The 22,767-nt window shown below is 42.2% G+C and overlaps 1 protein-coding gene across 2 annotated transcripts in view; it reads right to left on the reverse strand.

The window, feature by feature from the left end:
* depdc7a (DEP domain containing 7, paralog a) overlaps positions 1–22,767 on the reverse strand; it is a 43,390-nt gene that overhangs the window by 7,201 nt on the left and 13,422 nt on the right. For both annotated transcript variants that reach the window (XM_067993554.1, XM_067993555.1), the window contains exons 2-5: positions 22,046–22,475; positions 20,273–20,406; positions 18,279–18,465; positions 10,787–11,004 (exon numbers count right to left, since the gene is read on the reverse strand). In XM_067993554.1, the coding sequence (XP_067849655.1) occupies positions 10,787–11,004; positions 18,279–18,465; positions 20,273–20,406; positions 22,046–22,475 (969 nt within the window). The remainder of the gene's footprint in view (positions 1–10,786; positions 11,005–18,278; positions 18,466–20,272; positions 20,407–22,045; positions 22,476–22,767) is intronic.

The raw sequence follows: 22,767 nt of genomic DNA on the forward strand, positions 1-22,767 counted from the left end.
TTTTAAAAAAAAAAGACAATTACAGCCATTGAGAAGAAACTTTTTTAAAAAATCAAGTCGGTCTGGGTTGAATTAAGAAAAGAAGGAATCTGATACCATGTTGAGAGTAAAGAACTTGTATTTATACACAATCTTTCATGTTTACAAGTGCTCCCCAAAGCTCTTCACAACCAATAAGTGACTGCTGAAGTAGTTACCATTGTATAGGCCAACAGCGGCCAATTTACACACTAAGGTCTTGCAAGTAGCATTGGAGATAAGTTACTGTTTTAGTGCTGGTTGAGAAATAATATATTGGCCAGGACATCAAGAGAACTCCATTATATATCTTCAAATATTGCCACAGGATCATTTACCTGAACATGCAGATGGGGTTTTATCCCATATCTACCACGTTAGTTACCTCCTCAAACATTTAACTAGGTTTGTTAGATGTGACTTACCCTTTACAAATCTCGCTCGCTCTCCGATCAGTTAATATTTGTCCAAGTGCTCAGTCACTCGGACCCTAATAACCGATTCTTAGTAACTTCCCCACAACAGACGTTAGATTAATAGGTCTATAATTTCCTGGTTCATCTCTCCCAACCTTCTTAAATAATGGGAGTGACATTGGCAATTTTCCAATCCAAGGGCACAATTCCCGAAGAAAGTGTGTTTTGGAAGATCATGAATAGAGGTCCATTGAACAATTCACCAGGCCTCCTTCCCATGCTGTACTGTTTGTTTTTTGTGCTCAAGGTGAGGGTTGGGAATTATTTTCAGTGCAGGCATCAAGTGACAAGTCAGGTATAATGCAGCAATGCAGTGTAAAAACTGCCTCGATGCTACCCCAACCCCCGAGGAGCACCCAATACTGCAGTGTGACATGCTCCCATTGTCCACACCAGTCATTCTGTGGCCTTAGAGCAAGATGATCATTTAGTACCAAATTAAGGACAGTTTTGTGCCACAGGTCCACGCTCACTAGGAAGTAGAGCAAAACTGCTCAAATTCATTTCACATTCGACTCTTTCTCCTGGCTGTAAGGAGACTCCTCCTCAGCTGGATTTAAACCCAGGTCTGAGATAGAAGACCAGTGTCTAATCTACCCGATAACCACTCATTTCTATGGTTTCATACATACTACAAACATTTTCCAAGTTTAATTAGTTTACATGTTTTATGGGTGGGGCAAGCATTTGACTTTGAAGTAATTGGCAAAAGTACCAGGGGGGAGATGAGGAAATTATTATTTTTTTAAAAAACACACAGCAAGTTGTTATGATCATAGAATCATAGAAAGTTACGACACAGAAGGAGGCCATTCGGCCCAACGTGTCTATGCCGGCCGAAAAAGAGCTATCCATCTTAATCCCACTTTCCAGCACTTGGTCTGTAGCCCTGCAGGTTACAGCACTTCAAGTGCACATCCAAGTACTTTTTAAATGAGTTGAGGGTTTCTGCCTCTACCACGCTTTCAGGCACTGAGTTCCAGACCTCTACCATCGTCTGGGTGAAAAGTTTCTCCTCAGCTCCCCTCTGATCCTTCTACCAATTACTTTAAATCTATGCCCCCTGGTCACTGACCCCTCTACTAATGGAAAAAGGTCCTCCCTATCCACTCGATCTAGTCCGATCATAATTTTATAAACCAATTAAATCTCCCCTCAGCCTCCTTTGTTCCAAAGAAAACAACCCCAGCCTATCCAATCTTTTCTCATTGTTAAAATTCTCCAACCCTGGCAACATCCTCGTAAATCTCCTCTGTACCCTCTCTAGTGCAATCACATTTTTTGTGTAATGTGGTGACCAAAACTGTACACAGTACTCAAGCTGTGGCCTAACCAATGTTTTATACAGTTCTAGCATAACCTCCCTGCTCTTATATTCTATGCCTCAGCTAATAAAAGGAAAGTATCCCATATGCCTTTGTCTTATCTACCTGTCCTGCTACCTTCAGGGATCTGTGGATCACTTCCTCTACACCTCTCAGTATCCTCCCATTTATTGTGTACTCCCTTGCCTTGTTTATCCTCCCCAAATGCATTACCTCACACTTCTCTGGATTGAATTCCATTTGCCACTTTTCTGCCAACCTGACCAATCCATTGATATCTTCCTGCAGTTTACAGCTTTCCTCCTCACCATCAACCACACAGACAATTTTTGTATCATCTGCAAACTTCTTGATCAAGCCCCCCCACCCCACCCCCACATTGAAGTGCAAATCATTAATATATACCACAAAAAGCAAGGGACCTAGTACTGAGCCTTGTGGAAACAGCCTTCCAGTCGCAAAAACACCCGTCATTACCCTTTGCTTCCTGCCACTGAGCCGATATTGGATCCAACTAGCTACTTTCCCTTGGATCTCATGGGCTTTTACTTTTTTGACCAGTCTGCCATGTGGGACCTTGTCAAAAGCCTTGCTAAAATCCATGTACACTACATCAAATGCATTATCCTCATCGACCCTCCTTGTTACTGCCTCAAATAATTCAAGTCAGACATGACCTTCCCTTAACAAATCCATGCTGACTGTCCTTTGTTAACCCATGCCTTTCTAAATGACGATTTATGCTGTCCTTCAGAAATGATGGAAGCAGATTCAATAGTAACTTTCGAAAGGGAATTGGATAAATACTTGAAGGGGAAAAAATTTACAGGGCTGTGGGGAAAGAGCAGGTGAGTGGGACTAATTAGATAGCTCTTTCAAAGAGCCGGCACAGGCACGATGGGCCGAATGGTCTCCTTCGGTGCTATATGATTCTGACTCATCCAATGAAATGTGGTAATAATTACAGCATTTCTAACATTAAATTATTCCATTTGCAGGTTCTTGAGAAAATCAATTGTGTTTTTGTTCCCCAGTTGACATTTGAATCCTGTTCAGTACACAAATTACTGGTCACCATTGTGTGTTTCTTTCCATTCCCTCCCAAAAAAAAATTCAATTGAACAGCATTGTTTATTTTATTGTATATTAGCACAGCTGTGCCAACAGCAGCACCCTTTTCTCTTCCCTTTCCAATTGATAGATTAAAAAAAAATCTATGTATTTCTCAAGTTTGTGGAGCAAGTGCTTTGAAAATAAATCTTGAAATACCCCAGCTCATACAGTGCAAAGTAAAACCAGGACAGAGACACATGCATTAGAATCTGCTGACTAATAGCTAATTAGTCAAGAAGAAATAAGAAAGCTTAAAACAAGACCAATAACCAAAGCAGACCTCAAACCTCAAACTTTTCCAAGATTGGATGAAACGTTAAACCAAGGACCCGTCTGCCCTCTCAGGTGGACGTAAAAGATCCCACTGCACTGTTTCGAAGTAGAGCAGTGGAGTTCTCCCCGGTGTTCTAGCCAATATTTATCCCTCAAAGAACATTAAAAAAAGAAAGATGATCTGGTCATTATCACATTGCTGTTTGTGGGACCTTGCTGTGTGCAAATTGGCTGCTGCGTTTCCTACATCACAACAGTGACTATACTTCACAAGTACTTCATCGGCTATAAAGTGGTTTGGGATGTCCTGAGGTTGAGAGAGAGGCGCTATATAAATGCAAGTCTTTCTATTATGCACTGAAGTACAAATTTCATGCAGTACTAGTACATTTATTATTTTAGCTGGGTGGGGGGGGGGTGGTGGTGAGAAAGAGGAGGATGGAGTTGGGTAAAATGCAGCTTTTACAATAATTCAATTTAAAGCTCCAAAGCTAACTACAACCCACAAACAATGCAGCCATTTTTTTTTTAAATACAGAAAAGGCTTTGCATTAAGGTTAATCAATCAGTTACTCACTATAAATGAAAGTTGATTTTATAAATCAGAAAATAATCACATGCAAAAGTTAGTGCTACTATTAATTCAGAACATAAAAAGGGACAAGTACCTATGTGTACCACTAAGTATTTAGACAAACATATTTGACCTTCAAATGTAAACATGAAGATAAGCCAAATTGAGTTCTAGGATTATTTTGAACTGATTACATTTAATGTCAGGCTCTAGTTTCCCTTATTGCAACAGAACAAAGGTAAAACAGGTGACAGTCAGAGCACCGATACAGTGCATTAGATTGGTAGGATATAGATCAAACTAACGTAAGAACATAAGAAATAGGAGCAGGAGTAAGCCGTACAGCCCCTCGAGCCTGCTCCGCCATTCAATCAGATCATGGCTGATCTTTGACCTCAACTCCACTTTCCTGCCTGATCCCCATATCCGTTGATTCCCCTGGAGTCCAAAAGCCTATCCATCTCAGCCTTGAATGTATTGAATGACTCAGCATCCACTGCCCTCTGGGGGGTAAAGAATTCCAAAGATTCACAACCCTGAGCTAAGAAATTCCTCCTCATCTCAGTCTTGAATGGCCAAACCCGTATCCTGCCACTATGCCCCCTAGTTCTAGACTCTAGCCAGGGGAAACAATCTCTCAGCATCTACCCTGTCAAGCCCCCTCATAATCTTGTATGTTTCAATGAGATCACCTCTCATTTTTCTAAACTAGAGAGTATAGACCCATTCTACTCAACCTCTCTTCATAAGACAACCCTCTCATCCCAGGAATTAATCTAGTTGCACCACCTCTAAGGCAAGTATATCCTTTCTTAGATAAGACGACCAAAACTGTGTGCAGTACACCAGGTGAGATCTCACCAATGCCCTGTACAACTCTAGTTAAGATTTCCTTACTCTTGTACTCTAATCCCCTTGCAATAAAGGCCAACATGTCATTTGCCTTCCTAATTGCTTGCTGTACCCACATGTTAACTTTGTGTTTCTTGTATGAGGACACCCAAGTCTCTCTGAACACCAACATTTAATAGTTTCTCACCATTTAAAAAAAATTCAGTTTTTCTATTCTTCCTACCAAAGTGAATACCTCACATTATACTCCATCTGCCACCTTCTTGCCCACTCACTTAACCTGTCTATATCCCTTTGCAGGCACAGTCCTCCTCACAGCTTACTTTCCTACCTAGCTTTGTATCGTCAGCAAACTTGGATACATTACACTCTGTCCCTTCATCTAAGTCATTAATATAGATTAAAAATAGCCGAGGCCCAAGCACTGATCCTTGCGGCACCCCGCTAGTTACAACCTGCCAACCTGAGAATGACCCGTTTATCCCTACTCTGTTTTCTGTCCTTTAACCAATCCTCTATCCATGCTAATATATTACCCCCAGCCCCATGAGAACCTTATCTTGTGTAACAACCTTTTATGTGGCACCTTATCAAATGCCTTTTGAAAATCCAAATATACTACATTCACTGGTTCCCCTTTATCTACCCTGCTAGTTACATCCTCAAAAAACGAATAAATTTGTCAAACATGATTTCTGTTTCATAAAACCATGTTGACTCTGCCTAATCATATGATTTTCTAAGTACCCTGTTACCACTTCCTTAACAATGGATTCCAGCATTTTCTCGACGACCAATGTCAGGCTGACTGGCCTGAAGTTCCCTGTTTTCTCTCTCCCTCCCTTCTTGAATAGCGGGGTCACATTTGCTACCTTCCAATCCACTGGGACCATTCCAGAATCTAGAGAATAGCCAATGCATCCACTACCTCTGCAGCCACCTATTTTAGAACCCTAGGATGTAGGCCATCAGGTCCAGGGGATATGTTGGCTTTTAGTCCCATTAGTTTTTCCAGTACTTTTTCCTCTAGTGATATTAATTGTTTTAAGTTCCTCACTCTCATTTACCCCTTGGTTCCCCACTATTTTTGGCATGCTTTTTGTGTCATGTGTTGCCCTACATGCCAGAGAGGCAGAATGAACAAGCTTTGCCCTCCCCACAACTCCTCCAGCAATTTTCAACACAGCAATGGATACTTGGTAATAGGTCACTGAGCTATGGGCACCAAACCACAAGAGCCTCTCTGATAAGTGTAATGGATGTATTTTGGCCCAAATGCAGAGTTAGTCAACCTTTTGGTTTGGATAGAGCCTCCCCCCTCCCCCAAAAACAAAAAGAAAATAAGTTACTGGAATGGATTGATGTACCAGAGCAGGCAACAGCAGTTCCCTTCCATAACATACTTCCTCTATCACTCATTGTGATCGGGTTGCAGGCAGAGGCGTTTTCAATCTATTTGGCTTGCTCACCAGTGCATTTCTCATCAATGTGACATTTCCCAACATCTGTTACCAGTGCTGGTATACAAGACACTGGGGTAATTAGCAGAGGGTTAGGGTACAAATCTAAAGAGGTTGTACTGCTTCAAGCTGTACAAGGTATTGGCTATATTCCATCTGGAGTACTATGTAGACTAATCATGAGAAAGAACTTGCATTTATGTTGCACCTTTCACAACCTCAGGACGTCCCAAAGTGCTTTACAGCCAGTGAAGCACTTTTGACGTGTAGTCATTGTTTTAATGTACAAAACGCGGCAGCCAATTTGCACACAGCAAGATCCCACAAACAGCAATGTGATAATGACCAGATAATCTTAGTGATGTTGGTTGAAGGATAATTATTGGCCAGGACTCCCCTGCTCTTCTTTGAAGTAGTGCCATGGGATCTTTTACATCCACCTGAGGGGGAAGACGGGGCTTCGGTTTAATATCTCATCCAAAAGACGGCACCTCCAATAGTGCAGCACCCCCTCAATACTGTCAGGCCTAGATTTTGTGCTCAAGTCTCTGGAGTGGGACTTGAATTCACAACCTTCTGACTCAGAGGCAAGAGTGTGCTACCACTGAGCCACGGTATTGCCCTCAAGGGTAAAGAGGCAAGCAACAAAGCTGATCCCTGGTACTAGGAATCTCAATCATGAGGAAACAAATAGGTTGGGCTTATTTTCTTTGGAAAAGAGGAAATATCAAGCTGATCTAATTAAAGCTCATTATGAAGAGAACATAATTGATTGAGGCAAATCATTCACTGCAGTGTAAAGTTCAAATACTAAGGAATCCAATTTAAAAATTAGGAAGTTTATGAGTGAGAAGGGAAGGCTGGTAAATCTTTTTTCACTCAGGTGGTTAAGAGTTGTGGAATAAGTTATAAGGGAAGACCATTGAAACAGCTCGTATAAATGGGTTGAAGACATAATTAGAGGCGTTTTTGGGTGGGAAAATGTGATTGAAGGATATGGTGAAAAGCTGGGCTATTAAAACAGGAATGGCAGATATGAGCCAATGGCTTTGTCCTGTTCCTAAAATATGTATATTCACATAGAAAGACTAAAAAAAAAGTCTTAGTTAATCTTTAAGCGTGCATTTTTCACTAGTGCCAAGCATTTGGGGTCAATGGAAAGCTGTATTTTAGGTCAATCCTATGACGAGCCAGAGGAAACATGAGGAAATCACATTATTGAGGTCACAATTCACTCTACAAGCATGAAACAACAACTTGCATTTATATAGCACCTCTAACATAGTAAAATGTCCCAAGGCACTTCACAATAGAGCAGACAAAAAAGACACCGAGCCACATAAGGAGATATTAGAATGGGTGACCAAAAGCTTGGTCAAAGAGGTAGGTTTTAAGGACCATCTTAAAAGGAGGAGGGGAGGGAAGTAGAGAGGCGGAGAGGTTTAGGGAGGGAATTCCAGAGTTTAGGGCCTAGGCAGCTGAAGGCACGGCCACCAATGACAAGGCGAAGGAAATATAAACTAGTAGCTTTTCAAGCTCATGCAGTGTTGAAAGGAGTCAATTAGAAAGAACATAAAAATTTAGAATTAATTCAATTAATACAAAATCCAATGCATTGTTCTTAGCATGCCCTCAAAGTAGAGTCACTTGTCAAATTTGCTTAGTCCCAAAGCAAATAAAGTAACAGATGCTTAGAACAGAGAAGGTTAAGGGGAGATTTGATAGCGGTGTTCAAGATAATGAATGGTTTTGATAGAGTAAATAAGGAGAAACTGTTTCCAGTGGCAGAAGAGGACACAGAATTAAGGTGATCGGCAAAAGAGCCAGAGGTGACATGAGGAAACTTTTTTTTTACGCTGCGAGTTGTAATGATCTAGAATGTATTGCCTGAAAGGGTGGTGGAAGCAGATTCAATAGTAACTTTCAAAAGGGAATTAGATAAATACTTGAAGGGAAAAAATTTACAGGGCTATTGAGAAAGAGCAGGGGAATGGGACTAATTGGATAGCTCTTTCAAAGAGCCGGCACAGGCACGATGGGCCGAATGGCCGCCTCCTGTGCTGTACCTATGATGTTACATGTGAAATTGTTGGTGACTTAAGCATATATCTCTGCCAAAAGGACTTGATGCTCAAGATTAACAAAATTTTCCCCCTATTAAATTCTGATATGAACAGAAATTTAAAACAATCCTTCCCTTCCTACAAGAAAGGAAGAACAAGGAAAATCAAAACCAGCCATTCCCTCTAAAGGACGTAATTTAAGGAAGTCCAACATCACACTGAAATCAGAAATGTAGTACAAATGCCTTGATCTCCTCTCTGCTAAAAGTGGTTACTTAATTTAATATTTTAAATTCACTTCCTCCATGTCACAAGATAGCTGAACAATGTATTTAAGTGATGTACTGTGGGCATTTTCAACATGACTCTCCTTTGATTGTTTCTTAAAGGAGTGGGAATTTTGTGTGATTAAGAAATATCTGAGATACAAGGGCATTATTTACTTTCATAACGAATAGCTTTCTAAAATTTATCTAATAAGTGCTGAAAACAAGAATCTGATTAAAGCTGTACATAGCAGACCTATCACTAAACACCCTCGTTCCAGCACACTGACTGGTTTTCGACAATTTCCTGGGTAAGGAATTCTCAATGCCAGCAGGACTCAAAAGGGGATTAAAAATAAAACAGTTTCAAGGTATGAAACTTCAATTCCGGCCTCTTGCACAGCCCCGATTTTAAATCGCTCCACCATTGACGGCCGTGCTCTCAGCTGCCTAGGCGCTAAGCTCTGGAATTCCCTTCCAAAACCTTTCCGCCCCTCTACTTTAAGATACTCCTTGAAACCTACCTCTTTGACCAAGGCCTGTCCTAATATCTCCTTATGTGGCTCGGTGTCAAATCTTAGTTTAATAACGCTCCTGTGAAGTGCCTTGGGTCGTTTTACTACATTAAAGGCGCTATATAAATGCAAATTTGTTGTTGTGTACCTTGAAACAGCATTACTGTCAGAACCCCGGAAACGCCTCCCCTTCAAGTAGGAGATATACAAAAACCCAATGGCTCCAAATGCCAACTCTATTTGCTTTGATTGATGGCCTTTCACCAAATCAAATTCTCTTCAGTCAACTCCAGGGACAGTATTTTGTTGCTGCCGTAACAAGCATTCTGCAGAATATCCCAACAAGGGAGTGGAAACATGTAGTGCTTAAGAAACTAGAAATTCCTGTCGGGCTAGGTGTGAGCATCTGATGGTGTATTACTCATGCTTTAGGTGGAGCATCCTATTTTTCAAAATCAAGTCATTCATCATACAATGGGAATATCGCAGGTGGCCATTTGTACCTCTGCAATTTACTCCTAAATCCAGCTTATATATTAAAAGCCAGCTAATACAAGTCCATCTTAATATTCACTGTCTGTAATGCTTCAATGACAGCCATGCAGAACAAGGTGATCCCAAATTCAATCCCCTATCTGCCTTACGTGAGCCGATTGTTAGGGTGCCACCAGTTCCAGTATTTAGATTGGGGGCCCAGGAAAAGATGTACAAGGAAAACAGACCGTTTTTCACACCTGAATATCCCGCAATCCCCACGGGAGGTGGCAAAAACTTCACTTCAATTTTGGTCGTTGTGCTGAAATCACAGGAATAACCAAAAATAATGACCCCCAGATATCTGTCCACTGGGGGAAGATAACCATTAACTACAGGACTGAAAAGCCAGCAATACACATGAGAACAAGATGGTTGACTGCATAGCATTCAGTCATTAGCAGGTGTTTTTGTTCTTATACAAGTGGAAGCTCTTTGCAAAGGAGGTCAAAAGTAGATGGGATGAAGTCCTGCAAAATTATTTGGTCAGTTTTGAAATTAGAGAAGAGATTAGGTACTTCAATTGAGTCATGTCAACTGTCTTGGTTTTCATTTCTCTCCAGACCTCAAGTGAAGATTATAAACATTTCTTTGGAGGGTAGAAAAATCACATTCGTCAGATCTTGGCTCAAAGTACCCACAAGGTTCGTTCATGCACAGGTACGAATGAACAAACTTGCATTTATAAAGCGACTTTCATGACCTCAGGACGTCCCAAAGCGCTTTACAGCCAATGAAGTACTTTTGAACTGTAGTCACTGTTGTAATGTAGGAAATGTGGCAGCCAATTTGCACACAGCAAGGTTCCACAAACAGCAATGAGAAAGTGACCAGATCATCTGTTGTAGTGATGTTGAAGGATAAATATTGGCCAGGACACAGGAGAGCTCCCATGCTTTTCTTCGAAATAGTGCCATGAGATCTTTTACATCCATCCGAGGGGGCAGATGGGGCCTCGGTTTAATGTCTCATCTGAAAGACGGCACCTCCGACACTGCAGCACTCCCTCAGTACCGGCACTGGAATGTGAACCTAGATTTTGTGCTCAAGTCCCTGGAATGGGTGTCTCTTGGATACTTGGTGACTATTTGCAAAGCCTTTCAAAATTACATTAAGCAGCCAGTCTAATTGTTTCAGCCTCCACACACACACACACCCTAAATGCAACGTTACTGTTGTAAAGTACCAGGTTTGCCTAGTTTACAGCTTTCGACGTCACATTACTGCTCAACTCCTAGCCACTGTAGGATTATAATTAGTCACTGCAAACTGCTCCCCATTACTGATGTGTCAGTTAGTGGTGAGTGTTATACATACCAAGGAGCTCAGCAACCCCTGTATGGATATCAAAGAAGTCGTTGGTGAGGAGAGGGTCTTTGGTTTGACTGTAATATTTAGCAATGGCATCAAAAAGCAGCATTTTGCACTGGTCTACATCAGAGGACGGTTGTGGTAGATTCCTGCTGACCTCCACCACCATCAGGTCCGGGAGATACTCAAGTACATCGATTGCAGCCGACAGCCAATCATCTTCCCTAGTCGAGAGTAAAATGCAAGGGTTAAATAGTCTTTGAAGACATTACTTTCCTGGCAAATTTTTTCTCATATAAACTGCAGTACTTTTTCTTTTTTTAAAAAAACAGCACAATATTCATACAAATACAATTAGTTTTTCACCCCTCCTCTCCAGACAGGAACTTCCAATGGCACAAGCAGCTCTCCTGTACCTCATGAGGGGCTATCCTTCATGGATACGTAGGCAGGAAGACTGAACAGGCTACTCACTCTCGTCTTCACCCAAACCCACAACCTCCCGAACCCATGACCTCCACCACCTAGAAGGACATGGGCAACAGATGCATGGAAACACCATCATCTACGAGTTCCCCTCCAAGTCACACACCATCCTGACTTGGAAATATATCACCGTTCCTTCATTGTCGCTGGGTCAAAATCCTGGAACTCCCTTCCTAACAGCACTGTGGGAGAACCGTCACCACACGGACTGCAGCGGTTCAAGAGGCGGCTCACCACCACCTTCTCAAGGGCAATTAGGGATGGACAATAAATGCCGGCCTCGCTAGCGACTCCCATATCCACAGAATGATTTTTAAAAAATCTACATGTGCTTTCCAGGAACACACTAAGCAGGAACCCTTGCTGAATCTTATCCTCTTCAACATAGACAAGAGCTTGAACTTGGGGTTTTGTTGGAGTGGTTCGATACCAGATAATGCGATACATTTACCCCCTCCCTCAAGCCATCACTAAACTAAAACGCAACGGTAGCCAAGGGCAATCGTGAGGGAGTACAAGTTTGCATGTAAGAAAAAGATTTGGTGCAACTAAATCACAAAGCATCCAGTCAATGTGAAGATGTTAATAAGGCCTATTCAGAGGTTAGGAGCATCACAGGAAAACTTGTAAACCAAAGCTAACTTGTAAAGGATGCCCAAAAGTATGCGCAGTTTCAGGTATCCTACCCTTATATTATAGAAATTACAGCACAAAAACAGGCAATTTGGCTCAACAGGTGTTTATGCTCCACACAAGCCTCCTTCCTCCCACCCTAGTTCATCTAACCCTGTCCGCATTTCTTTCTATTCTTTTCTCCCTCATACTTATCTAGCTTCCCTTTAAACGTATCTATGCTATTCACCTCAACTACTCCTTGAGGTAGCGAGTTCCATGTTCTAACCACTCTCTGGGTAAAGAACTTTCTCCTGAATTCCCTATTGGATTTATTAGTGACTATCTTATATTGGTGTCCTTTAGTTTTGGACTTCCCTGCAAGTGGAAACATCTTATCTATGTCTACCCTATCAAACCCCTTCATAATTTTGAAGACTTCTATCAGGTCACCCCTCAGACTTCCCTATTCTGGAGAAAAGAGCCTTAGCCTGTTCAGCCTTTCCTGATAAGTATATCCTCTGAGTTTTGGAATCAACCTTTTAAAACTTTTTTTTTGCACCTTCTCCAGTGCCTCTATATCCTTTTTGTAATATGGAGACCAGAACTGTGCACCAAACTCAAGTGTGGTCTAATCAAGGTTCCATACAAGTCACAGCCATAAAGAAAAGCAAACCAACCACTGGGGTTCATTTCTAGACAGATAAAATTGAAAAGCAGATAAGTTATGTTAAATTTGTATAGAACCTTGGTTGGACCATACTTGGAGTACGGTGCACAGTTCTCAGCTCCATATTATAAAAAGGATATAGAGGCACTGGAGAAGGTGCAAAAAAAGATTTACTATGAGTGCAACGGAGCACCATGTGAGACAACTGAGAGTTTGGTGAGTGCAGGAGTTCAGTGAAGTGGGGAAGGGGATGCTGCTTTGCCTTGCTTTTCCTACAGAGCGGCGGCGGACCTGAGCAGCGGAAGACTGAGATTGGGGAATAAAAGCAGCAGCAGACCTGCAACAAGAGAAAACTACTGTGCGACGTCACAGGTGAGGCAGGAGAGTCCGACAGTATAAAAGGAGAGACCGAGAGCGGGAGGAGAGTCTGAGAGCTGAACGCAGTGTAAATCTAAGGCAAGTCATGGCAGCACAGCTCGCACCCGTAATATGCTCCTCCTGCACTATGTGGGAAGTCATGGACACTACTAGTGTCCTTGGCGACCATGTGTGCAGGAAGTGTGTCCAGCTGCAGCTACTGGCTAAACGCATTACGGAGCTGGAGCTGCGGGTGGATTCACTGTGGAGCATCCATGATGCTGAGACTATCGTGGATAGCACGTACAGTGAGGTGGTCACACCACAGGTGAAGATTACACAGGCAGAAAGGAAATGGGTGACCGCCAGGCAGAGTAAAAGGACTAGGCAGGTAGAGCAGGAGTCACTCAAACAGATATACCGCTTTGGATACTGTTGGGGGAGATGGCTTATCAGGGGAAAGCAGCAAAAGCCAAGTTCATGGCACCACGGGTGGCTCTGCTGCACAGGTGGGGAGGAAGAATAGTGGCAGGGCTATAGTGATAGGGGATGCAATTGTAAGGGGAACAGATAGGCGTTTCTGCAGCCGCAAACGTGACTCCAGGATGGTATGTTGCCTCCCTGGTGCTAGGGTCAAGGATGTCACGGAGCGGCTGCAGGGCATTCTGGAGGGGGAGGGTGAACGGCCAGTAGTCGTGGTCCATATCGGTACCAACGACATAGGTAAAAAAAGGGATGAGGTCCTGCAAGGTGAATTTGAGGAGTTAGGAGATAAATTAAAAAGGTAGTGATCTCAGAATTACTACCAGTGCCACGTGCTAGTGAGTATAGGAACAGGAGAATAGACCGGATGAATGCGTGGCTGCAGGGATGGTGTAGGAGGGAGGGATTTAGATTCCTGGGACATTGGGACCGGTTCTGGGGAAGGTGGGACCTGTACAAGCGGGACAGGTTGCACCCGAGCAGGACCGGGACCAATGTCCTCGCAGGGGTGTTTGCTAGTGCTGTTGGGGAAGGTTTAAACTAGAGTGGCAGGGGGATGGGAACCTGAGCGGGGAATCAGAAGGGAGTAAAGTTGAGAGCAGCAAGAGAGGGGACGACCCAGAGGAAATTTACAATACAAATAGTACAAACAGTTGTTCAAGAACAAATGAAAGGGAAAAGCGTAGAGCAGCAGAAAGAAAGTGTACTTTAGACACTACAGTTAAAGTGAAAACTAGAAGGCGTAAGGTGATTATCCCAGCATCAAAGCTGAAGGTCAGGCTAGGGTGTGTGGCCCAACTCAGAGTTCTATATACAAATGCACGGAGTATAAGGAATAAATTAAATGAACTACAGGTTCAAATTCAAATTGGAGGGTATGACATGATAGCTATTACTGAGACATGGCTGCAGGATGGTCAGGATTGGGAACTAAATATACCAGGTTATAAGGTCTACAGGAGAGATAGGGAAAATGGAAGAGGGGGAGGAGTAGCCGTAATGATTAGAGATGAAATCACTTCAATGATAAAGGGGGATATAACGAGAGGTAAGCAGCCAACAGAGACCTTATGGGTTGAATTGAGAAATAGGAAAGGATCTAAGACTATAGTGGGAGTTGTGTATAGGACCCCTGGCAGCAGCTCTGAAGTGCTAGATTGTATAAATGCAGAGATTAGACAACTGTGTAACAAAGGCATAGTGGTCTTAATGGGGGACTTTAACCTTCACATAGATTTGGAAAAGCAGACTAGCAACTGTCAGAAAGGTAGTGAATTTCTTGAGTGTGTCCGGGATAGTTTTCTACAGCAGTATGTCCTAGAGGCAACAAGGGGGAAAGCCATACTAGATTTAGTAATGAGTAATGAACCAGATTTAGTTAACAGCTTAACTGTGCGTGAACATCTATCCGATAGCGATCATAACATGATCGAGTTCAATGTAGTGTTTGAAAGGGAAAAAAGTGGATCAGCTGCTAAGATTCTAGACTTGGGCAAGGCCGACTTCAATGGGATGAGACAGAGACTGTCCACAGTAAACTAGGCAAATCTGTTAATGGGTAAAACGACTGATGATCAGCGGGAAATGTTTAAAGAAACATTTAACGTGATACAGAATCGGTTTATACCCCTGAGGGGCAAGAACTCCACTTGCCAAAAAAAACAGCCATGGACAACTAAAGAGGTAAGGGACAGGATAAGACATAAGGAAAGAGCATACAAAAAGGCAAAAAATGGCACAGATCCTGGCAAATGGGAAAGATATAAAGATCAAAGTGTCACAAAACAGATAGGAAGAGCTACAAAAAGAGAGTATGAAAAGAAACTCGCAAGGGATATCAAAACCAATACGAAGAACTTTTATAGTTATATTAGGAAAAAGAGGGTGGTCAGGAGCAGTGTTGGCCCCTTAAAAAATGAAAGTGGGGATATTGTCATTGACAATGGGGAAATGGCGGACATGTTGAACAATTACTTTGCGTCAGTATTTACAGTAGAAAGAGAGGAAAGCATGCCAGAAATCCCAAGAAAACTAATATTGAATCGGGGACAGGGACTCAATAAAATTAACATAAGTAAAGCAACAGTAATGAAGAAAATAATAGCACTAAAGAGTGACAAATCCCCAGGACCAGATGGTTTCCATCCCAGGGTTTTAAAGGAAGTAGGTGAGCACATTGAAAGATTATAGTTAAGGCATCTGCAAAGTTCTCTAGATTCAGGAACTGTCCCTTGAGATTGGAAAATTGCACATGTCACTCCACTTTTTAAGGAGAGAGAGGGAAACCAGGGAATTATAGACCAGTTAGCCTAACATCTGTTGTGGGGAAAACGCTGGAGTCTATAATTAAGGATAGGGTGACTGAACACCGAGAATTTTCAGTTAATCAGGGAGAGCCAGCATGGATTTGTGAAAGGTAGTTTGTGCCTGACAAACCTGATTGAATTTTTTGAAGAGGTGACTAAAGTAGTGGACAAGGGAATGTCAATGCATGTTATTTATATGGACTTCCAGAAGGCATTTGATAAGGTCCCACATAAGAGACTGTTAGCTAAGATAGAAGCCCATGGAATCGAGGGAAAATGTACTGACTTGGTTAGGAAGTTGGCTGAGCGAAAATCGACAGAGAGTAGGGATAATGGGTCTCTACTCACATTGGCAGGATGTGACTAGTGGAGTCCCGCAGGGATCTGTCTTGGGGCCTCAATTATTCACAATATTTATTAACGACTTAGATGAAGGCATAGAAAGTCTCATATCTAAGTTTGCCGATGACACAAAGATTGGTGGCATTGTAAGCAGTGTAGATGAAAACATAAAATTACAAAGCGATATTGATAGATTAGGTGAATGGGCAAAACTGTGGCAAATGGAATTCAATGTAGGCAAATGTGAGGTCATCCACTTTGGATCAAAAAAGGATAGAACAGGGTACTTTCTAAATGGTAAAAAGTTAAAAACAGTGATGTCCAGAGGGACTATGGGGTTCAGGTACATAGATCATTGAAGTGTCATGAACAGGTGCAGAAAATAATCAAGAAGGCAAATGGACTGTTGGCCTTTATATCTAGAGGACTAGAGTACAAGGGGGCAGAAGTTATGCTGCAGCTATACAAAACCTTGGTTAGACTGCACCTGGAGTGCTGTGAGCAGTTCTGGGCACTGCACCTTCGGAAGGACATATTGGCCTTGGAGGGAGTGCAGCGTAGGTTTACTAGAATGATACCCGGACTTCAAGGGTTAAGTTACGAGGAGAGATTACACAAATTGGGGTTGTATTCTCCAGAGTTTCAAAGGTTAAGGGGTGATCTGATCGAAGGTTATAAGATATTAAGGGGAACAGATAGGGTGGAGAGAGAGAGAGAGAGAGAGAGAGAAACTATTTCTGCTGGTTGGGGATTCTATAAGTAGGGGGCACAGTCTAAAAATTAGAGCCAGACCTTTCAGGGGTGAGATTAGAAAACATTTCTACACACAAAGGATGGTAGAAGTTTGGAACTCTCTTCCAAATGGCAATTGATACTAGCTCAATTGCTAAATTTAGATCAGAGATAGATAGCTTTTTGGCAACCAAAGGTATTAAGGGATATGGGCCAAAGGCGGGTATATGGAGTTAGGTCACAGATCAGCCATGATCTTATCAAATGGCAGAGCAGGCACAAGGGGCTGAATGGCCTACTCCTGTTCCTATGTTCCTACTATGATACCACTAAAACTGAGAGGTTATACCTATCAGGAAAGATTGAACAGGCTGGGGCTCCTTTCTCTAGAAAAAGAGAAGATTGAAGGGTGACCTGATAGAGGTCTTTAAGATTAAGAAAGGGTTTGATAGGGTAGATGTTCAGAAGATGTTTCTGCTTGTAGGGGAGACTAGAACTAGGGGCCATAAATAGAAGATGCCACTAATGGGGAATTCAGGAGAAACTTCTTTACCTAGAGTGGTTAGAATGTGGAACTCACTACTACAAGGAGTAGTTGAGGCAAATAGCATAGATGCATTTAAAATGAAGCTAGATATGAGGGAGAAAGGAATATAAGGATAGGGGTGGTTCAAGGCTCGTGTGGAGCATGAAAACCGGCACAGACCTGTTGGGCTGAATGGCCTGTTTCTGTGCTGTACACTATGTAATTATATGCAAGTTTAACTCAACTTCAATAAAAACAAAATCGGTGAAAGGAATATGTTTGGAGAAGAGCAGTGCTGGTGATTCTGGGACTTGGGGCTCTAAGTTCCAAAGAAATTCACAGAAGAGATTCACTCATCTTTCGGAGGTGGAGAACATAATCCAGGTCTTTAAAGTAAGAGGCATGAATAATGCAGATGTAAGCAGGCCATTTACTCTGACTGAAGATGAGTACAGAATGAAACGAGCAGAGATTAAAATAAATCCTGTCCTCTTCTCTACCTACTCTTCCCCCACAACAGCCACATGGAATGACTCTCAGGAAGGGTGGCTTGTACAATGCCAGGCTGAGCAATTCCTTTTTTTAAAAAAATTACTGGATAAATATCTGATTCAAAACAATGTAAATTATAGGTGCTCTACCGAATGATTCTCTAACCACTAACATCATAGAAATACATCTAAGAAAAACAACCAAAAGATGTTTAACATAGATTGCATGGTTAAACATTAGGGACTCTCCCTTCAATTGCCTAGGTGAGGGGGGGGGGGGTGGAGGAATTTTGCTGATCCATCGCCAAGAAGGTAAATTGGGTAAATTATACAAGCACAGCAAAAGAAATGGACTTGATGGGTCAGTTCATTCTAGTGCCATACTTCTGTTCTTACAACTACCAGACTCTCTAATGCTCTTTTCAAAATGGCACATGGTTACAAGTCACCAGAGAGGGTGTAAAGTTGAAACAAATAACAGACAGATACGTACTGAGAATCACCAAAAGCCTTTAGGATTTCTCGGTCCAGAAAGTTGCTTGTAATGACATCGGTGTTGTTGCTTGAATTCTGTGGCTTTGGCCGGTGCTCTTTTCTATCCAGTAGAGAATCCAAGATCGGGAGCTCAATCAACTGCAGCAGACGCAGGATTGTTTGTTCCTGCCATACCTCACTAACAACTGCAAAAAGGAAATTAAATTGTTTGTGGTAGTCATCTCAGATTTTACTCAGCCTAAAACAACAAACAAACAGTTTGAGAAATAGCCCCACATTTCACCTAAAGACAGACTTTGCAATAACCTTCCAGGCACACAAATGCTAAATTGGTTCTGATTTATTCAGTGACTACATAAACTTTTATGGCAGACCCAATCATTGCATACAAAAGAAACTTACAAAAGGTCGCTGAGTTAAAGTGGTTGGAGAAGGGTGCAAGTGTTTATAATGCTTTCCAGAGGATTATTTGCTATGTTGTAGCAATATATATTTTTAAAATCTATTTTGTAGCAACACTAACCAGATACTGTATAATCTGAAGAGGAAATGCCAGTAAAGGATTTAAATGCAGTAAAATATTAACATGGAAAGGTTGTTTAATTTGATTAATGATTTGAAAGTTTGGAAAAGTAAGTTTTGCTCATTCCCACCATGGACTGCAGCAGCTCACCACCACCTTCTCAAGGGCAATTAGGGATGGGCAATAAATGCTGGTCTTGCTCGCGACGCCCACATCATGAGAATGAATAAAGAGTCAGTTATGATCAGGTTCAAAATGCCATTTCTTTCTCTTATGGGCTTAATCATTTTCTTTGTATATCTTGTTTATGCAGACATTGAACCATTGGGAAATTATCCTTCATGTTATGCATTGACACCAAAATATGTATAAAAAAAGATTGGTACACACCAGTATTATAGAAAAGGGTTGCTGAAAAAGTTAAATTTTCCTATAGTTGACAAGTATTTCCACAGATTATAAGAAATTATAATCATAAAAAGTTAGATATTTTGTGAAAGTCTCAATAGCAGAAAATAGCTCAAATACAGCATTAATTCAATATCACTGCAGTCAGGTCACAGTAAAATGAATGCTGGGCTCCCAACAGCTCAAGTAGGCAAGTTGTTTAGTGAACAGGCCCAATACGTGATCTGTGATGTTTAAAAAAAAAATCTTCGGGATGTGGGCGATCGCTGGCAAGACCAGCACTTACTGCCCAGACCAGCACTTACTGCCCATCCCTAGTTGTCTTGAGAAGGTGGTGGTGAGCCTCCTTCTTGAACCACTGGTGCTCCCACAGAGCTGGTAGGGAGTTCCAGGAATTTGACTCAGCGACGTCCATGTCAGGATGGTGCGTGACTTGGTGGGGAACTTAGGAGCTGATGTTGTTCCCATGCACCTGCTGCCCTTGTCCTTCCAGGTGGCGGAGGTCGCGGGTTTGGGAGGTGCTGCCGAAGAAGCCTTGGCGACTGTTGAGTTCACCAGTCTTATCTCTGCATTACGATTGGTTTTTGTTCCCAAGGCTGGAGAGGGAGGGGTTAGCAGGACATCTGCTCTTGATCACTGTGACCCCCTGCTGGAAAGCACTCACATATGGATGTCTGACAAGCATAGGATTGGACTCATCTGCAACGTCCTCATGGTCTCTCAGCCCACCAACACTCACCCATGCGAATAGCTGCTTGGGAAAGGTACCAGAGAACCAATGAAACATACCCAACACAAGTCAATGCTCCATTCAAGGGTGGGGGAGGGGAAATTAGGGGAAACATGCAGGTGAAAAGGGATTTCAGAATAAGTTAATAGCTATGCATCTTGACTAAGACAATAGGATCAGGTGATTAAGTAGTTATCTCAAGGAGGCTAGCTGAGAACATGTACAATTCAAGTTAAGCAAGCTGAACAGTTGGTCTACATTGAAAAGTCAACCTGTAATTAACGTTGCGGTCTTATAGAGCTCGTCATTCAACGTGATGAGCAACACTTACCTGTCTGAGGCAGCTGTGTAGTTTCAACGTGAGAAGAATTTACCGGTTTTAAACTCAAGTTATCAAGCAGTTCTTCTAATGAGCTGTCAGCAGGGTTGGTATCTGTAGATGTGGAAAAGTGAGCTGGTTCTTGCCTAGGCGCACAAAAAAAGCATTTTCTTATTGGAAGGATTGTTACAGGTTAAACCAATTACATGACATAGGAACATGAGTAGGCCATTCAGCCCCTCGTGCCTGCTCTGCCATTTGATAAGATCATGGCTAATCTGTGATCTAACTCCAAATACCTGCCTTTGGCCCATATCCCTTAATACCTTTGGTTGCCAAAAATCTAAGTAATTTATGACAATAGAATTACTTCGATTTACCTTGAGTTATTTTTTTATTTCTTCTAAACTAGAAGACATAAGAAATAGGAGCAGAAGGACATATAGCCCCTGGAGCCTGCTCCACCATTCAATAGGATCATGGCTGATCTTTGACCTCAACTTAAGAGTCCAAAAATCTATCGATCTCAGTCTTTAATATACTGAACGACTGGGCATCCACAGCCCTCTAGGGTAGAGGTAAAGCTAATTTTGTTTAAAAAAGACACGTTTTCTCAAGAAAGAGCTTTGAATTATGGAACAGCACACCAATGATCACATTTCCCAACTCCGCAGACCCAGGCCACATTCCGTCATTCAGGTCAAAGACCGGGCAGATAAACTACTCTCGAGCCTCCATACATGGGCAGGAGGAAAGGGTTCCATTCTCAGATTGCCATCCTCAGCGTACGTGAAGGTGCCCAACTTCTATCCTCCTCTTTCTCCCTCCCTGGCATGTGCTGGTTATGTTACTGAACTGGACTAGTAATCCAGAAAACATGAGTTCAAATCTCACCATGGCAGTTTGAGAATTTGAATTCAGTTTTTTTTTAAAATCTGGAAATAAAAAGCTGGTATCAGTAAAAGTGACCATGAAGCTGTCAGATTGTCGCAAAAACCCTACTGGTTCACTAATGTCCTTTAGCAAAGGAAACCTGACTTCCTTACCCGGTCTGGCCTATATGTGGCTCCAGTTCCATATTTCCTGATCTAGCAAACCACTCAGTTGTTTCAAACCACTACAAAAATTTGGGCAACTAGGGACGAGCAATAAATGTTGATCTTGCCAGGAACAACCACATCCCGAGAATGAATCCAAAAAAAAACTGGATAGCCCACATTGTGCCACTGAATAACACAACTCACTTAGTTGGTCAGTTCTAACGCCTTTAGATAAATATCCCGAAACACTTGCACCTACTTTCAGTTTTGAGCTTTGGCAGCAATTACTCATTGTCCGAGGCACATGGAAGTACTACAACATTTCAGCTTTTGCCTTGGAAGTCTCCCAAGGCATGAGGAAAGGAGCAAGAAGCCAGTCATTAGCATTGTCTACTAGTGCCTGGTCAGAGTGGCAATGCTGATGTTCCTTGGAATCCTACTCTTGGATGCACCCCATTCCTGTTTGATCGTAGGGGAAGGATCGAGGCTCCAGTTCAACAAGGGATTCAAACCAATTTCCACGTTCTGCAGAATAGTTCATGTTGTAATATGCAAAACTATTTTAAGAGGCATGCTAAAAATAGCTTCCAAAATTACAAAGTCCAAACCAGTCCTCAGCTGTAGCTGTTGGTAAAGTTCATCGACTTTTTTTTTTAATACTGCAGTGGGCAGTGCGTAGTACTGCGATCAGCTGCAACCTCTACAAGTGAAAGAATGTCACAATCAAGATCTTAAATGACCTTACCTCCTATGCAATCCATTGAATCCAGGACTTGGTGGAACCCTGGGAGAACGGCTCATGCTTGGGTGTTCCTTCACAGCATCAACCCACCTATGCGTTGTGGTAAATCTGTACAAACTGCAGCTACTGTCCTCGAAAGTACACTCTTTCTTATCTTTGCCAAAAAGTTTTGTGCCAACTCCTTCAAACACCTTATTATCCATCAAAGCCTGGCAAAGCCGCACCACTTTTGATCGAGAGATTTCAGCTTCACCAAAATAACTATTCTGCAGAAGGTGACTTAGAGTGACGTCCACAGCATCAGACCCAAGAAAGCAGTCATTGTGATGTTTCAGATTGTGTCTGCGTCGTTTCACCTCCACTTCTGAGTGAAGGGCAATAATTATGTTGCACCAAATACGAGTTGCTCTAAATGGTTTACCGGTAGGCAAATCTGAAAAAGAAAAACAAAACAAAAGTGAAGTTATCAAAAAAAGTTTCTCGAAGCACAATATCTTGTTAACCCAAAGTGTCAGCCATGACTCAGTTGGTCCCACTCCAGAAACTTGAGCACAAAATTTAGGCTGACACTCCCAGTGCAGTATTGTTGGAAGTACCGTCTTTCGGATGAGACATTAAACAGAGGCCTTGTCTGTCCTCTCAGGTGGACAGAAAGTATCCCATGGCACTATTTCAAAGTAGAGAAGAGAAGTCCTCCAGTGTCCTGGGCCAATATTTATCCCTCA

This window comes from Heptranchias perlo, chromosome 12 (assembly GCF_035084215.1).
Source record: "Heptranchias perlo isolate sHepPer1 chromosome 12, sHepPer1.hap1, whole genome shotgun sequence".
NCBI lineage: Eukaryota > Metazoa > Chordata > Chondrichthyes > Hexanchiformes > Hexanchidae > Heptranchias > Heptranchias perlo.